Here is a 14,517-nt window from a genome sequence, read left to right as displayed (position 1 = left end):
CTAGACTATGCCAAGAATCTGACATGCATAGTCTCTTGAAAGCGTTGTAGCAATCATAGTTTGTGATGAGAGTTCTGTTCCTATTTTACGGATGGTGGAACTGAGGCTTAGCAAGTTTCAGCAACTTGCCTGAGGCCATGTAACTCATACAGTGCCTACCACAATCCCATCAGTGGGTGCTGTGGCAGACAGGGATGGTTACAGCAACTAAACATTCTCTTCTACATCTCTCATGCATACAAAGTTCTGATTTTGTTTGGGTCTTCAATAGCTTCTGCGGTCACAGAAGACTTAGTCTTAGAGAACAAATTCTGATTAGCTTAAGCCAATCATGGAAATTTTGTTTCCTTTTAGGGATTGCTTCCGACCTGCCATTGGCCAAATGTTTCAGTGACATGTAGAGTTTCCTATGATGGTTTGGTAAATTAGGGATCCTGTGTAACTGTTTCTGGCCAATGGTTTGTGAGCAAGAGACATAAGTCATTTAAGGCCAGACCTTTTAGCTGTAGATATAATATACTATAGAGCTTTCTTTCTCCACTAGCACAAGGTTGGAAATGTTAGAGATGGCAGTCTTTCCATCATCCTGGATCTCTGATGACTGCAATGCCAACTCACAGTGGACATGGAGTATGAGTGAGAAATAATCTTAGATTTTGTTAGTCATTGAGATTTGGAGGAAGTTTATTACTGTATAGTAGCAAATAGCCTATCTTGAGTAATACAGAAATTAGTTATGAGTGGGTGCTATTGTAATCAAAAATAAAAACACATGGCATTGGCTTACACACACAGCAAAGGGATCAGGAAACCTTATTTGAAACCAGAAGAATGGAGACTGTTGCTTAAGATACCTTGGAAGATAGATAATGTATTTAATGAACATGCAGCTTTAGGGGAAGCAATCGGAATACAGGACATTAGGGGTGAATGTTGGCCAAAGTTGGCTGAAAACTGGGAATGCCTTTGAGAAGCAAAGACCCATTAAATCTCAGCTTTTGACAAGGATAAAATCAAGGACATATCACTAATTAAATCTTTATAACCATTGTTAAAATTTATAAATTAATTAAGGTACTCCCAGAAAATCCTTAAGATATTGCCAGGTAGACAAAATGGCTCAGTGAATGAGAGAGGAAGGCTATGGCTCTCTGTAGATGCCTGATAGACTTCAGGGTGCATGCAGTGACAGAGAGAAGGGGAAAGATAGTGACAGATAGTGAAGGAGAAAGAGCAGAGATGGGGAGGGAGCAGGGTGGGAGCATCTTGAACAGAATGTGGATGTGTTTTGAGGGGGTGGGGTTTTTCTGGCACATGGAATTGACTAAGAATCTTTGGGTCTCAAATTTTGGAAGACAACAGGCAGGCTGAGAAAAATGTTCATTTGCCAAGGAGGGCACATGTTCCAGTGACACCTCAGATGTAATCAAGGAAGATCATGGGAAAGGAGGTATGTCCCTGGAGATTGAAGACAGGACCACAGAGAACAAAGGTTTGGGGAACTCCTCCTCCAAGTAGCTGATTCAGGTTCTACTCCCAGGCATTGATGCTGTCCTGCAGTGTGACCATCCCAAGGCACTCTGGTACTTTTCCTCGACTCTAGGGGAGGATCCCTTGCTAGTCTCAATACCTAACATAAAGAAACCGCCTGGGGCCAGCCTCTACCTGACCAACCCTCAGCCCTCACAGACAGACCTCTATCACTGCCGAGACAATGTGAGTGCCCTTGTGGTGAACTATGAGCTTCATTTCTAGGATGTCACCACCCTGCATATTACACACAAAGGTCTGGGCCAAAAGCTTCCGCAGAATACGACCCTGGAGCTGGGTGGCAGTGTGCTCATCTTTACCCTCTGGGAGCCGTGTAATCATTGTGGGGGGCGAGGTGAGCACAAATACCTGGGACAGTGCTACACTGAGGAGCCCCTGGAAAAAAACCCCATGCCCTGTTGGCTCTATCTGAGGGCCAAAAAGCAATATAGCTGCCTGCCTCCTGAGCTGCAGGTGGAAACCTGCCTTATACGCTGCGGCCACTTAAAGGAAACTAACCAGCCCTACTTCCTCTTCGACATTTGCCAGTTAGGCAAGTTGACCGATAACATTTGGCTCACCTACCCCTTGGCCTCCATCTATAGGTGACTGGACTAGGATATTAGCCCAGGCTTTGACCCTCACCCAGGTTGTTCCCTGTGCCCACCCAGGACTGAGGTTTACCTTCCAATGGAAAAGCAGGTTCTGAATCCCAGAACAGCCTTCATGGTCAGTAGGTACAGGAAGGGGTCTCTTCCCTGGCTTGTTCAGATGTTCATTCAGCAAGAATTCTCTGGTTCCCCTTCTGAGCAGGTGTTGGTTGGGTCATGTTATTAACACAGCAGTCACCAGCAAAGACCTAATCCCTGCCCTCACAGGCTGCTATGATTCAGGGGGAGACCAAATGTAAAACCTAGAGACTAAGACACCCTGTCCAATGCTCATGCCAACACAGACACTACTATGCTTTCTGTCTCCTAACTGATACTATTTGTCTACTCAGCATTGCACCAATGCCATAGTATCTTAGTTATTATACCTTCATAATAAGTCATGATAACTGGTAGTATATATTTTCCAACTGTTTTTCAAGATTGTATTGGTTACTCTTTGCCCTTTGTATGCAAATTTTGACATCAGCTTCCATTACTAAGGCTTTCTTTAATTTCTAATAATGTGCAGTTATTAATGGAGAGATTTTTACATATATTTAATTATATTTATTCCTAGGTATTTGATTTTTTATGCTATCACAAACTGTGTCTTTTAAATTTCATCTTCTAGCCCTGGCTGGTGTTCAGTAGACTGAACGCGAGCTGTGAACCAAAGAGTACCCAGTTTGATTCCCAGTCAGGGCACATGCCTGGGTTGTGGGCCAGGTCCCTGGGAGGGGGCACGAGAAGACAACCACACACTGATGTTTCTTTCCCTTTCTTTGTCCTTCCCTTCCGCCCTCTCTTAAAGTAAATAAATAAAATCTTTAAAATTTTTTTCTTCTAATTGTTTGTTGTTGGTATACAGAAATATATTTGGTATTTGTATATAGTTTTTTAAAAATATATTTTATTGATTATGCTATTACAGCTGTCCCATTTTTTTCTCCCCTTTATTTCTTTCTGCCCTGCACCCCCCTCCCACCAGCATTCTCCTACCCTCCCGCCACTTGAGTCGTATATATAAGTTCTTTGGCATCTGCATTTCCCATATTACTCTAATCTCCCCCTGTCTGTTTTATACCTACCATTTATGCTTTTTATTCCCTGTGCCTTTTCCCCCATTCTCTCCTCCTCCCTCCCCACTGATAGCCCTCCGTGAGGTCTCCATTTCTGTGATTCTGTTCCTATTCTAGTTGAATGCTTAGGTGTTTTTTTTCTGACTTCAGTTGTTGATAGTTGTGAGTTGGTTGTCATTTTGCAGTTCATGATTTTGATCTTGTTAGATAAGTTCCTTTAATATTTCATATAATAAGGGCTTGATGATGATGAACTCCTTGAACTTGACCTTAGCTGGGAAGGACTTTATCCTTCCATTCTAAATGATAGCTTTGCTGGATAGAGCAGTCTTGGGTGTAGGTCCTTGCCTTTCATGACTTGGAATACTTCTTTCCAGCCCCTTCCTGCCTGTAAGGTTTCTTTTGAGAAATCAGCTGGTAATATATGGGAACTCCTTTGTAGGTAACTGTCTCCTTTTCTCTTGCTGCTTTTAAGATTCTCTCCTTATTTTTAACCTTGGGTAATGTAATTATGATGTGCTTTGGTGTGTTATTTTTTGGGTCCAACTTCTTTGGGACACTCTGGGCTTCCTGGACTTCCTGGAACTATATTTTCTTTGTCAGATTGGGGAAGTTTTCCTTCTTTATTTTTTCAAATAAGTTTTTGATTTTTTGGTCTTCCTCTTCTCCTTCTGGTACTCCTATGATTTGGATGTTGGAACATTTAAAGTTGTCCTGAAGGTTTCTAAGCCTCTCCTCATTTTTTGAATATTAATGCCTTATCAGATGTATCAATGAAATATGTTCTCTCATTCAGTGAGTTGTCTTTTCATTTTGTTGATGGTTTCCTTTGCTTTACAAAAACTTTTAAGTTTGATTTAGTCCCAGTGTTTATTTTTCTTTTATTTCCCTTGCCCAAGGAGATAAATCAGAAAAAATATTGCTACAAGAAGTGTCAGAAATTTTACTGCCTATGTTTTCTTCTACGATTTTTATGGTTTTGAGTCTAACACTTAAGTCTTTAGTTCATTTCATGTTTATTCTTGTGTATGATATAAGGTGGTGTAGTTTCATTTTTTGCATATATCTGTCCAATATTACTAACACTATTTATTTAATAGACTGTCTTTACTGCATTGTGTGTTTTTTTCTCCTTTGCCAAATTTTGATTGACCTTAAAGCCTTGAGTTTATTTCTCAGCTGTCTATTCTCTTCCATTGATCCATGTATCTGTTCTTATGTCAGTGCCAGGCTGTTTTGATTACTACGGCTTTGTAGTATGGTTTGATATCAGGTATCAAACTATTCCTCCAACTTTGTTTTTCTTTTCCTCAAGATTGCTGCTGCTATTTGGGGTCTTTTGTGGTTCTGTATGAATTTTTGGAATATTTGTTTTAGTTCTGTGAAATAAGCCATTGTTATCTTGGTAGGAATTGCATTGTATCTCTAGATTGCTTTACATAGTGTGAAAATTTTAATGATGCTAATTCTTCCTATGCTTCCACTTATTTGTATCTTCTTCCATTTCTTTCTTTAGCATCTTACCATTTTCTGAGTACAGGTCTTTTATATTTTTGGTTAAATTTCTTCCTAGGTATTTTATTCTTTTCGAGGCCGTTGTTAATGAGATTGTTTTCTTAGTTTCCCTTTCTGGTAGTTAATTATTAATGTATAAAAATGCAACTGTTTTCTGGAAACTAATTTTATATCCTGCTACTTTACTGAATTCATTTACTCTAGTAGGTTTTGGTGGACTCTTTGGTTCTCTAGAGTATCACGTCATCTTCAAATAATGACAGTTTTACTTTTTCCTTTCAGACTTAGGTAGAAATGTATTTCTTCCTGCTGTCTGATTCCTGTGGCCAGATCTTTCATTACTATGTTGAATAAGAGAGGTGAAAGTGGACATCACTGTCTTGTTCCCAATCTTAAGGGAAATGCTTGTAGTTTTTGCCCATTGAATATGATGTTTACTGTGGGTTTTGTCATATGTGGCCTTTACTATGTTGGGGTGTGCTCCCTCTACTCTCGCTTTGTTGAGAGTTTTAATCATAAATAGATGCTGGATTTTATCAAATGCCTTTTCTGCATCTATTGATTTGATCATGTGGTTTTTATCCTTCATTTTGTTTATGGGGTGTATCACATTTATTGATTTGTGGATATTGTACCAACTTTTCATCCCTGGAATAAATCCTACTTGATCATGGTATGTGAACTTTTAAATGTATTTCTGGGTTCAGTTTGCTAATATCTTGTTGAGGATTTTAGCATCTATGTTCATCAGGGATATTGGCCTAGAATTTTCTTTTCTTTTCTTTTTTTTTGTAGTGTGTTTATCTGATTTTGGAATTAGGATAATGCTGGCCTTGTAAAATGAGTTTAGTACTCTTCCCTCTTAAATTTTTTGAATAGTTTGAGAAGGATAGCTGTTGGTTCTTCTTTGAATGTTTGGTAAAATTCACCAGTGAAGTCATTCAGTCCAGGACTTTTGTTTGCTGGGAGGTTCTTTTTTTGTTGTTTTTTAAATTACTCCTTCAATTTCATTAATTGTAATATGCCTGTTCAGATTCTCTGATTCTTCCTGATTCCATTTTGGAAGGTTGTATTTTTTTAGACATTTATTCATTTCATCCAGATTGTCCAATCTGTTGGCATGTCGTTCATAAAATTTTCTTACAATCCTTTGTACTCATATTTCTTTGGTGCCAGTTATTACTTCTCTGTTTTCATTTCTGATTTTATTTATTTGGGTCCTCTCATATTTACCTTGATGAATCCTATTAAAGGGTTGTTAATCTTATTTGTCTTTTCAAAGAACCAGCTCTTGGTTCCCTAGATCTTTTGTATTGTTTTTTGTTTTTATTTTTTAGATTTTTATCTTTATTGTATTTTTTATTACCATTTAGTTCTCTTATGATCCCCTCCCCACAGCAATCCCCACACTGTTGTCCATATCCATGAGTCCTTTTTCATTTTTTCTCAGTCTCTCTACTCCCTAATCTCCCTGTCACCCAGTAGCTGTCATTATGCTCTGCATCTACGAGTCTGTCCCCATTTTCCTTGTTACTTACGTTTGTTCGTTAGAGTCCACATATGAGTGAAATCATATGGTATTTGTGTTTCTCTGACTGGCTTATTTCACTTAGCATAGTGTTCTCCAGGTCTACACATACTGTCACAAAGGGTAAAATTTTCTTCTTTTTTACAGCCAAGTACTATTCCATTGTGTAAATGCCCCATAGTTTTATCCACTCATCTACTGATGGACGCTGGGGCTGCTTCTACAACTTGGTGATTGTATATAACGCTGCAGTGAGCATAGGGCTGCTTATGTTTTTTTAAGTTAGAGTTTCGGGTTCCTTTCCAGAGTGGGATTGCTGGGTCAAAAGGCAGATCTATTTTTAATTTTTTGAGGTATCTCCATTCTGCTTTCCACATTGGCTGCACCAGTCTACATTCCCACCCATAGTGGGAATGGGAACCCAAAAGGGTTCCTCTTTCTCTGCCATCCTTGCCAGCACTTGTTGTTTGTTGATTAATTGATGATAGCCATTCTGATAGGTGTGAAATAATATCTTATTGTGGTTTTAATTTGCATTTCTCTGATCATTAGTGACATTGAGCATCTTTTCATATGTCTGTTCACTAATTTAAATATCCTCAAAACACCCTAAGAAGCCAATTAAGACATTTTTTCCATCCAGTTTGTGACTTCTCACCTAGATAAAATGAAAGTTGAAAGCGAGCTTTCTCACAGTCACTACTCATAGGCCTGATCACCTGTTTACCAAATTACCTGATTACCAGGGAGAAGATTCCCTGGGCTGAGGAGAAAGGCAGAGAGGCAGGGAGATGGAGGGGAAGTAATGGAGGTCTAGGTCTAGATGTTAATATGGCTTAGATAGAGGGGCTTTATAAGGTACTGGGAAGCAGATAAAAAATCTAGATGGTTTTATAGTTCTGAGGGCACAGAAAACATGAGAGCAGAGGGGATGTGCCGCTCCTTGGGTGGGGTTAGCAGCAAGATACCATAAAAGCAACAGTTTCTGAATGTAGGCATATAGCTTATGCTACATATAGCTTGTAGAGGTCCCCACATGGGGCAAGGGCATAGCCAAGAGAGCCCTCAGCCTTGAGGAGCCAGGGAAAGAGGGAGGCAGGATGTCTTAGCAAAGACTCAATGAACTCTGACCTCACCCACCATCACTCTTCCTTTGGCTTCTCAGTTTCTCTGCCTCCACACCCTTTAAGCGGACGGCTGTGTCAGGGTCTAGCCCTCTCCTGGGAACATTCTTCCTTCAAATATCAATGTGGCTCTTCATCTCAGTTTATTCAGATGTTTATGAAGCTTTGCCCTCTCAGAAGCACGCTCAGATGGGCCATCAGGAGGATCACACTCCCTAAGGTAGCTCGTAACCACACACAACCTTTCCCTTTCTATCCCCAATTCCCTGCTCTATTTTTCTCTTTAGAAATTATTGTGAATTCACTCACTAAGATGTATTTGTAACCCCCAAATTAATACCCACAGTGCTTTTATGCTCATTTACAGACAAGCACAGAATGATGAAAAAAATTGAGTCACCTAACAATGCACATTCCTAGCTGAGGTTGAACGAGGTGACATTCTGCCTTCTTGTTTCAGCTCTCATACTATTAAGTGTCCTTTTTATAGTATTTTTCTGCCACTTTATTTTGCTTTTAGGGGTGATTTTGCTGTATAAAATAGCTCCCAAACAAATTACTGCCTAATGTTCCTAAGTGCAAGAAGTCTGATTTGCCACATAGAGAAAATACACGTGTTAGATAAGCTTTATTCAGGCTAGAGTTATAGCTGTTGGCTACAAGTTCAATGTTAATGAATCAACAATATATATTAAAGTGTCTTTAAACAGAAATACACCTAAAGCAAGGTTGTGTATTGGTCAGTTGACAAAAAACTTATGACCAAGGGCCTGTAGGACACTAACCCTGTATTTCTCCTGGGAGCAGTGTTTCAGTATTTGCTAGTTCACTGACTTAAAAAAGATAAAGTTTTCATTTTCTAAAAAAAAATAACTACTGTGAACAATGAGAATCCACTGCATCTGACGATATATATTATAGTTTAATTTTTATCTATCTCTTCCACTAGAAGGGAAGCTCAAAGAGGGCAGAGACTTTGTGTAGCCTGTTCACTGATTGGAATAATGGCCAGCACATGGTAGGTGTTCAGGAAGCATTTGTGAAATGAGTGATAAAGGCAGATCAAGCCTGCATAGCAATTACTTTTAATTTCAGGACTAAGGAATTAGAAAAGGGTTTGGGAAGGGGGGAATGATGAAAATATTTCTTTCTTTTATTTTTAAAGATTATATTTATTTATTTTTAAAGTGGAGAAGGGAAGGAGAAAGAGAGAGAGAGAAATATCAGTGTGTGGTTGTCTCTTGCACACCGCCTACTGGGGACTTGGCCCACGACCCAGGCATGTGCCCTGATGCGAATTGAACTGGTGACCCTTTGTTTCCGAGGCCAGGAATCAATCCACTGAGACACACCAGCCAGGACAGGAAAATATTTATTGTTTAAAAATTAATTGAGTTATGCAGATTATCTGTGGGAAGAGCCAGAGACCGGCATGTGCAAAGGTCTTGAGACAGGACCACTTTGCTTTGTATTCAGGGGTCAGGAAGAAGGCCAGCATGGCTGAAGAGGTTAATGGGGAGGGATAGGAGGTCAGAATGGTAACCAGAGGATTTATTCACCTCTTCATCCCCAGTACTAAGAAATGTGCCCAGAACAGAGTAGGTGTTCAGGAAAAATGTGTTGAATGTTTACATGTTACGCTTTAATGCCAAAACATGGGGGTGGTAGGGAAATCCTGAATGGACAAATTAAGTTTTCTCCTAACCCCAGCAAAGTAGAGGGCTTGCAAGAGAAATTAAATAGGGTTGTTAACTTGTCCCAAGACAAATGGGGATGATGACCTTGTATACCCATGGAGTGTGCTCCAGTTCATTCTGCTGCCCAGGGCGGCGGCATGAGTGTCATGGGTGACCTCACAATGTCCAGGGTGGTGCTCAGCCCACTGCCACAGTTCCAGTCCACCATGCTGTCCACCCTGTGGCTGCTGCTCAGCTTCGCAGTCTCTCTGCTGGGGTCTTATGTTTCCATCAGCTGTCCCCATGGCAAACGATGCCAGAGGGCCCTGCTTTCCAACAATGATATCTTTCTGCACTGCAGCTCCCCTGGGGCACAGTGGCACTACTTCCTTCAAGATGGGACCAACTGGTCCAGCCCCATCCTCAGTATTTCGAACATAGAAACAATGCCTGAAGGCGGCATTCTCATTAGAAGTCCATTGCCATCCCAGACGGGCTTGTACAACTGTATTGACAAGAAAGGCATCCAAGTGGTACAGTACGAGATTGACTTTCAGGACGTGAGCACCCTGCACATTACGCACAGAGGTCTGGGCCAAGCACCCTTGCAGAATGAGACACTGAGTCTTGGCCAAAAGGAGCTTATCTTCACCCAGTGGGAGCCCTGGCAGGACTGTAACCGCTGTGGGGAGCCGGGTGAACGCAAACGCCTAGGGTACTGCTACATCCAAGAGCCCCTGGAGAAACCCACGCCCTGCCAGCTCTACCTGGGAAATGCTGTTCTGTGGTCCAACCGCATGCGGCCTGAGATGCAGATAGAAGCCTGCCATGTTCAATGTAAAACATCAGATGTAGAGAACGTTTTTTTGGACAACTTTGAGCTCAGTGAAGAGTCAGGATCTGCATGGCTCACCTGCCCTTTTGGGTCCATCTACAGGTGATGGAAGTGTGCACCGGCCCTGCCCTTGGTCCCTAGTCAAGCTCTCTCACTTTGGGAGCCTTCATGGTTAACCCATGCAGGGAAGAAGGGGTTCTACATGGGTCAGCCCCACAGTCCCTCTCCACTGGCTCCTTTGGCAAGAGATGCCCACACACTCTTGCTTTACCAGGTAGAACAAGGACAGCAAATACTCAGGGAGGGCTCAGCTGACTGTGTGTGTCCCTGTGCTGGGCAATGCTGTGGACATGGTAGTCATCAGACTTCCTGCCCTCAGGAAGCCACCAGCCCAGAGGGGTCAGATGGGAGAAGCCCAGGCCAGTGGAGGAGCTGTGGGGCTCTGAGATCTCTGACTCACCTGGGAGGGTCAGTGGGCTCCGGAGGAGAGGATGGTGCCTGAGGCATTTCCTCCAGGGACTGCCTCCTGCAGGCCACACTCCTATTCTTCCTGCCTGGGGCCCCTAGGGAGTCTCACCATTGGCCTCCTCTATCCCAGTAATAAGAACTAGAACCACTCACTGTTTCAGTGGAGGCCAGCCCAAAACTCTCTTTCTGAACTGCACCCTCTTCCATCCCTTCTCCCTGGCCCCAGGAGCTGTGGACTCCAAGGTAGTCCATCTGTAGATGGGGAAACTGCAGCCGGGAGGAATGCGGTCCTTGACCAAGGAGACTTGTGGTGGGAGGTGGCAGTGCAGACCCTTAGTCTCACACACACCATGGAGTCCCCCTGCCCTTTTTCCCCCCCGTGCACCCCAAGGGAGAGAGTAGAGTCTCCCCCTTGCAGAGGGAGAGCCCTCTGCAGCTATAGGTTCTGTGGGATCTGGCCTCACCAACTCCCTCTGGTTTCCTTTTCCTTGTTTATGCAAGCTGTGATTCTTATTCTCTCTTTTTCTCATTCTCATGTTATTTTGTCTCATTTCCTCCTTTCTTCCTCCCCTTTCAAGTATGAAAATAACACCCACTCCCTAAAAAATACCACAGTTCCGAAGTACAGGAAAGTGCACTATGGATTCCTCCTCCCAAGGACTGGGACACCTACTTGTCACTTGCTAGACAAGGAGTTCCCAAGTGCCAGTCACTGGGAGCTTGAGGGAAGAGTGAAGAGAGGTTACCAAGGCTTCAAGAATAGCCCATGTGTCTAGGAAGCTGAGTGGAGCGGCACTTTTTGTGAGGTTTGGGTGAGGTTTGTGTGAGGTTTGTCTGAGTGGAGAAATCTCAAGCTCTGGGTTCAGCCGGGCCTGGGTTCCAGTCCTGGCTCTGCCGTTTTCCAGCTGTGTGCCTGTGGTGCTCCTCTAGGCCTCAGTCTCCCTGTCTGTAGAATAGGGGCTGTATTAGTTTGCTAGGTCTGCCATTATAAAGTATCACAAACCAGGCGGCTTAAAAACAACGGGAATTTATTCTCTTACAGTTCTGGAGGCTAGAAGTCAAAAGTCAACTTGTCAGCAGGGCTATGAGCTGTCTCAGATGCTGGGTAGGAACCTGGCTTCTAGTGGTGGCCGACAATCCTAAGCCGTCCTTGGTTTATAGCTGCATCATTCTAATCTCTCCCGTGTGTGTCTGTGTCCCTGACTGTGACTTACCTCCTTATAAAGACGCAGGTCAGGTCAGGTTGGATTTAGTCCCCACCCTACTGCAATGACCCAATTTCCAAATAAGGTGTCATTCTGAGTTTTTGGTAGAACATGAATCTGAGGAGGACTATCCAATTCAGGTCTTGCTAGCCCTGGGCTCATGGGATAATTGTGCTGCCTGAGGGGACAAATACCTGGGAAGGTACAGCAGTAGCTGACAAACTCCCACACTGATAAGTGTTAGTTAGTCCTTGTACAATTGTTGGCCTTGCCAATGTTGTCTTTTGAGTGTCTCCTCTGTTTCTCAACCACAATGGGTGTTTTATATGCCTGATTCACTTATTCACTTTCCACATTATTCACTTACCACTGAGCATTTATAAGCCAAACACTATTCTGGGTATCTGAAATGCAGTGCAATACAAAACTGAAAAGGATTCATGCCCTCGAAGAGCAATAATCAATCACATGAATAAAATATTCAGTATTTTAAAGCATTTTTAGAAATATTTTATTTATTTATTTTTAAAACAGAACCCCAGTTTTTAAAAAAGATTTTATTTATTTATTTTTAGAGAGAGGGAAAGGGGGGGAGAAAGAGAAACATCAATGTGTGGCTGCCTCTCACATGGCCCCCACTGGACATGGCCCACAACCCAGGCATGTGCCCTGACTGGGAATCAAACCAGTGACCCTTTGGTTCACAGGTCAGCGCTGAATCCACTGAGCCACACCAGCCAGGGCAATATTCAGTATTTTAGATGGTGATAAAAGCAGTGAAGGGAGATGGGAGTGAGCGAGGCAGACATTTTAAATAAGGTCAGGAACGGCATCTCTGAGAAGGTGTCATTTCAGCCAAGGCTGAAGGAAGGTGAGGGAACCAAGTGCATTCCCGGCAGAAGGAGCACCCAGGGCAAAGGCCCTGAGGCAGGACCATGCCCAGCTTGTCAGAGGAACATCAAGGAGGCCAGTGTGGCTGGGGCAGAAGTGAGGGGGAGAGTGGAAGAAATGAAACCAGGCAGGTAAGGGGGCACAAATCATTTAGAGAGCACTCTTGCTAATCCCTCAGCCCCTAAATAATTCTCTGAGGTAGGTACAATTTCTGCACCCCCAGTGTTCAAATTTGAAATGGAAGCTCAGAGAAGGGGAGGCCTTTGGCCAGGTACCTAATTCAGCATATAGTGTGGCTCCAGAAACTCCCAGCTATCCTGCCCCACCCTCCCCTTGCTCACTGCTGTATAGGGTTCCTCAGAGGGGGTGCTGTTTGATCTTCCCCAGGGAGGAGGATGCTGCTGTCTCCATCTCCTTCAGACATTTGTTCCTTTTCTTTAAGGGTACCACAGCTGACCTTGCCCTCCTTTGCAGGCCCATCATCTGGGAATCCAACAGCACACACCTGACCTGGCAGGGCCAGCTCTCTGGCCAGGATGTGAGCACTGTCCTGGACCCCTCCAGTGGTGGCAGAAGACTGCAGGTCTTCCAGCCAGCCATTTACAGGTGCTTCGTGCAGCAGGAGTTTATGGCTCGGTTCAACCCCAAGCCCAGTTTGGATACACTGGAGGTTCTGCAGAGAGAGAAAGCTAGACAACAGCAGGAAACGAGGGAGGTCTGGAAAGGGAAGGACTCCATCCTCCAGGGGCTGAAACTGACGTTGCTGACGGGCACTGTCCTGGTCCTGTTTGGGGTGCTGCTGAAGCTCTTCTGCCCTTCACAGAGTAAAAGAAGCAATCAGGTGCTACTGGTGAAATAAAGTGACCCCACAGTGCTCAGACCTGGCCTCCTGTATCTTCATTACCTCAACTGTTGTTTCCATAGCCTATGCCCTGTACCTGCCCCACACCACACTCTGGATGCATGTGGGCCACACACCCATGGCCACAGCTAAGGGTGGCTGAGCTCATCCCTCTTCCAGGTCCTTCTCTGTTAAATCATTAGCATTCTTCATTCCACATATGAGAAAACTGAGGCAGGCCTACCTGTCTAGTTGTGGTGGACTCTGGCCAGCAGAGTCTGCCTGTTGTGGCTGACGATGAGAATGAATGCACAGGCGACAACAATCCTGTGGACAAAAAGGGAACAGCATGACTACTCTCTCAGGAGGAGAGTGCCTATGGGTGCCTTGGCCACTTCCTCAAGAGGGGAGGACCTCAACCCTTGTCTAGACAGGTTTTTATTGTTTTCCTGGGGTCTTACATCAGAGAAATATTTATTATCTATTACATAGAATATTATTGTCTATATTTTAGGTACAATCAAGGAAATGAAAATAACATGCAGAGGGGAATGGCGATGAGCCCATTAGCTCTGTCCTTGGGAATACAGGCTTTGGAAATTACCTTGAAGATAGACAATATACATTTGTTGTTTTAGACCAGGGAGATGGAGTTCTAGCAAGAGCAAACCATAACAATCTGTATGCATTTTCTAGGCCTGATTCCCATGGGGAAACTCGGTTTGAAGGTCGGCTCCTGCCCACCACTTCACTTCTGTAGGTTTTCCATACAGAGCTGAGTCACACTTGCCAGACTTAAAGAAACCATTCCCCTACATGTAGTAATTAAAGGGAGTCTTCAGTTCAAACCCAGGTTGCCTGGCTCAACCCCTGTGTTTATCACAAGAAAAAAGGAGAGGTAGAATGAGGCCAGTTTGGGTTTGAATGTTTGTGGTTGGTAAACTGTAGTCACCCCACTCACTGCAGTACCCTAAAGACAAGGACTGAGACAGGGATGGGAGTGGGTAGCCCCTAGGTCCCCCAAGATCTGCACTGGTTTGCTACCTTTCCCTGCCTGTCCCTTTTCCCACCTTGCTCTAGTTGTGCCTATGGCCTTTAGGCTTAGCTATCAATATATCTCCTCAAGTTAGGAGAGGCTGCCAGATTGGTGGCTCAGGACAGTGGGATACACA

General features: G+C 43.5%; 2 protein-coding genes across 2 annotated transcripts; both read left to right on the top strand.

Annotated features, from left to right (window-relative positions):
- The first annotated feature begins 1,438 nt into the window (after nt 1-1,438).
- LOC118982557 (protein FAM187B-like) lies at nt 1,439-2,736 on the top strand. Its single transcript, XM_037039684.1, is given in 2 exon segments — nt 1,439-1,450; nt 1,519-2,736. Coding segments are annotated over 2 exon segments (633 nt in total). The 3' UTR covers nt 2,140-2,736.
- A 6,109-nt stretch (nt 2,737-8,845) lies between these two features.
- LOC118982508 (protein FAM187B-like) lies at nt 8,846-13,505 on the top strand. The gene is made up of 2 exons (XM_037039589.1): nt 8,846-10,042; nt 12,979-13,505. Exons 1-2 carry the CDS (start codon nt 9,222-9,224, stop codon nt 13,361-13,363), a joined length of 1,206 nt encoding a protein of 401 aa, XP_036895484.1. The 5' UTR covers nt 8,846-9,221; the 3' UTR covers nt 13,364-13,505.
- The last annotated feature ends 1,012 nt before the right edge of the window (nt 13,506-14,517 follow it).

This window comes from Sturnira hondurensis, unplaced genomic scaffold, assembly GCF_014824575.4.
Source record: "Sturnira hondurensis isolate 20B ecotype Veracruz unplaced genomic scaffold, ASM1482457v3 Scaffold0025395, whole genome shotgun sequence".
NCBI classification, from domain to species: Eukaryota; Metazoa; Chordata; class Mammalia; order Chiroptera; family Phyllostomidae; genus Sturnira; species Sturnira hondurensis.
The sequence above is the reverse complement of the archived record's forward strand: the minus strand, read 5'-3'. Positions and strand labels throughout refer to the sequence as shown.

Bases quoted from the DNA above. Each gene is read 5' to 3' on its own strand.
- LOC118982508 (XM_037039589.1), top strand. From the start codon at position 9,222: ATGGAGTGTGCTCCAGTTCATTCTGCTGCCCAGGGCGGCGGCATGAGT. The intron at 10,043-12,978 runs GTGATGGAAGTG...CCTCCTTTGCAG, and splicing joins CCTTTTGGGTCCATCTACAG to GCCCATCATCTGGGAATCCA.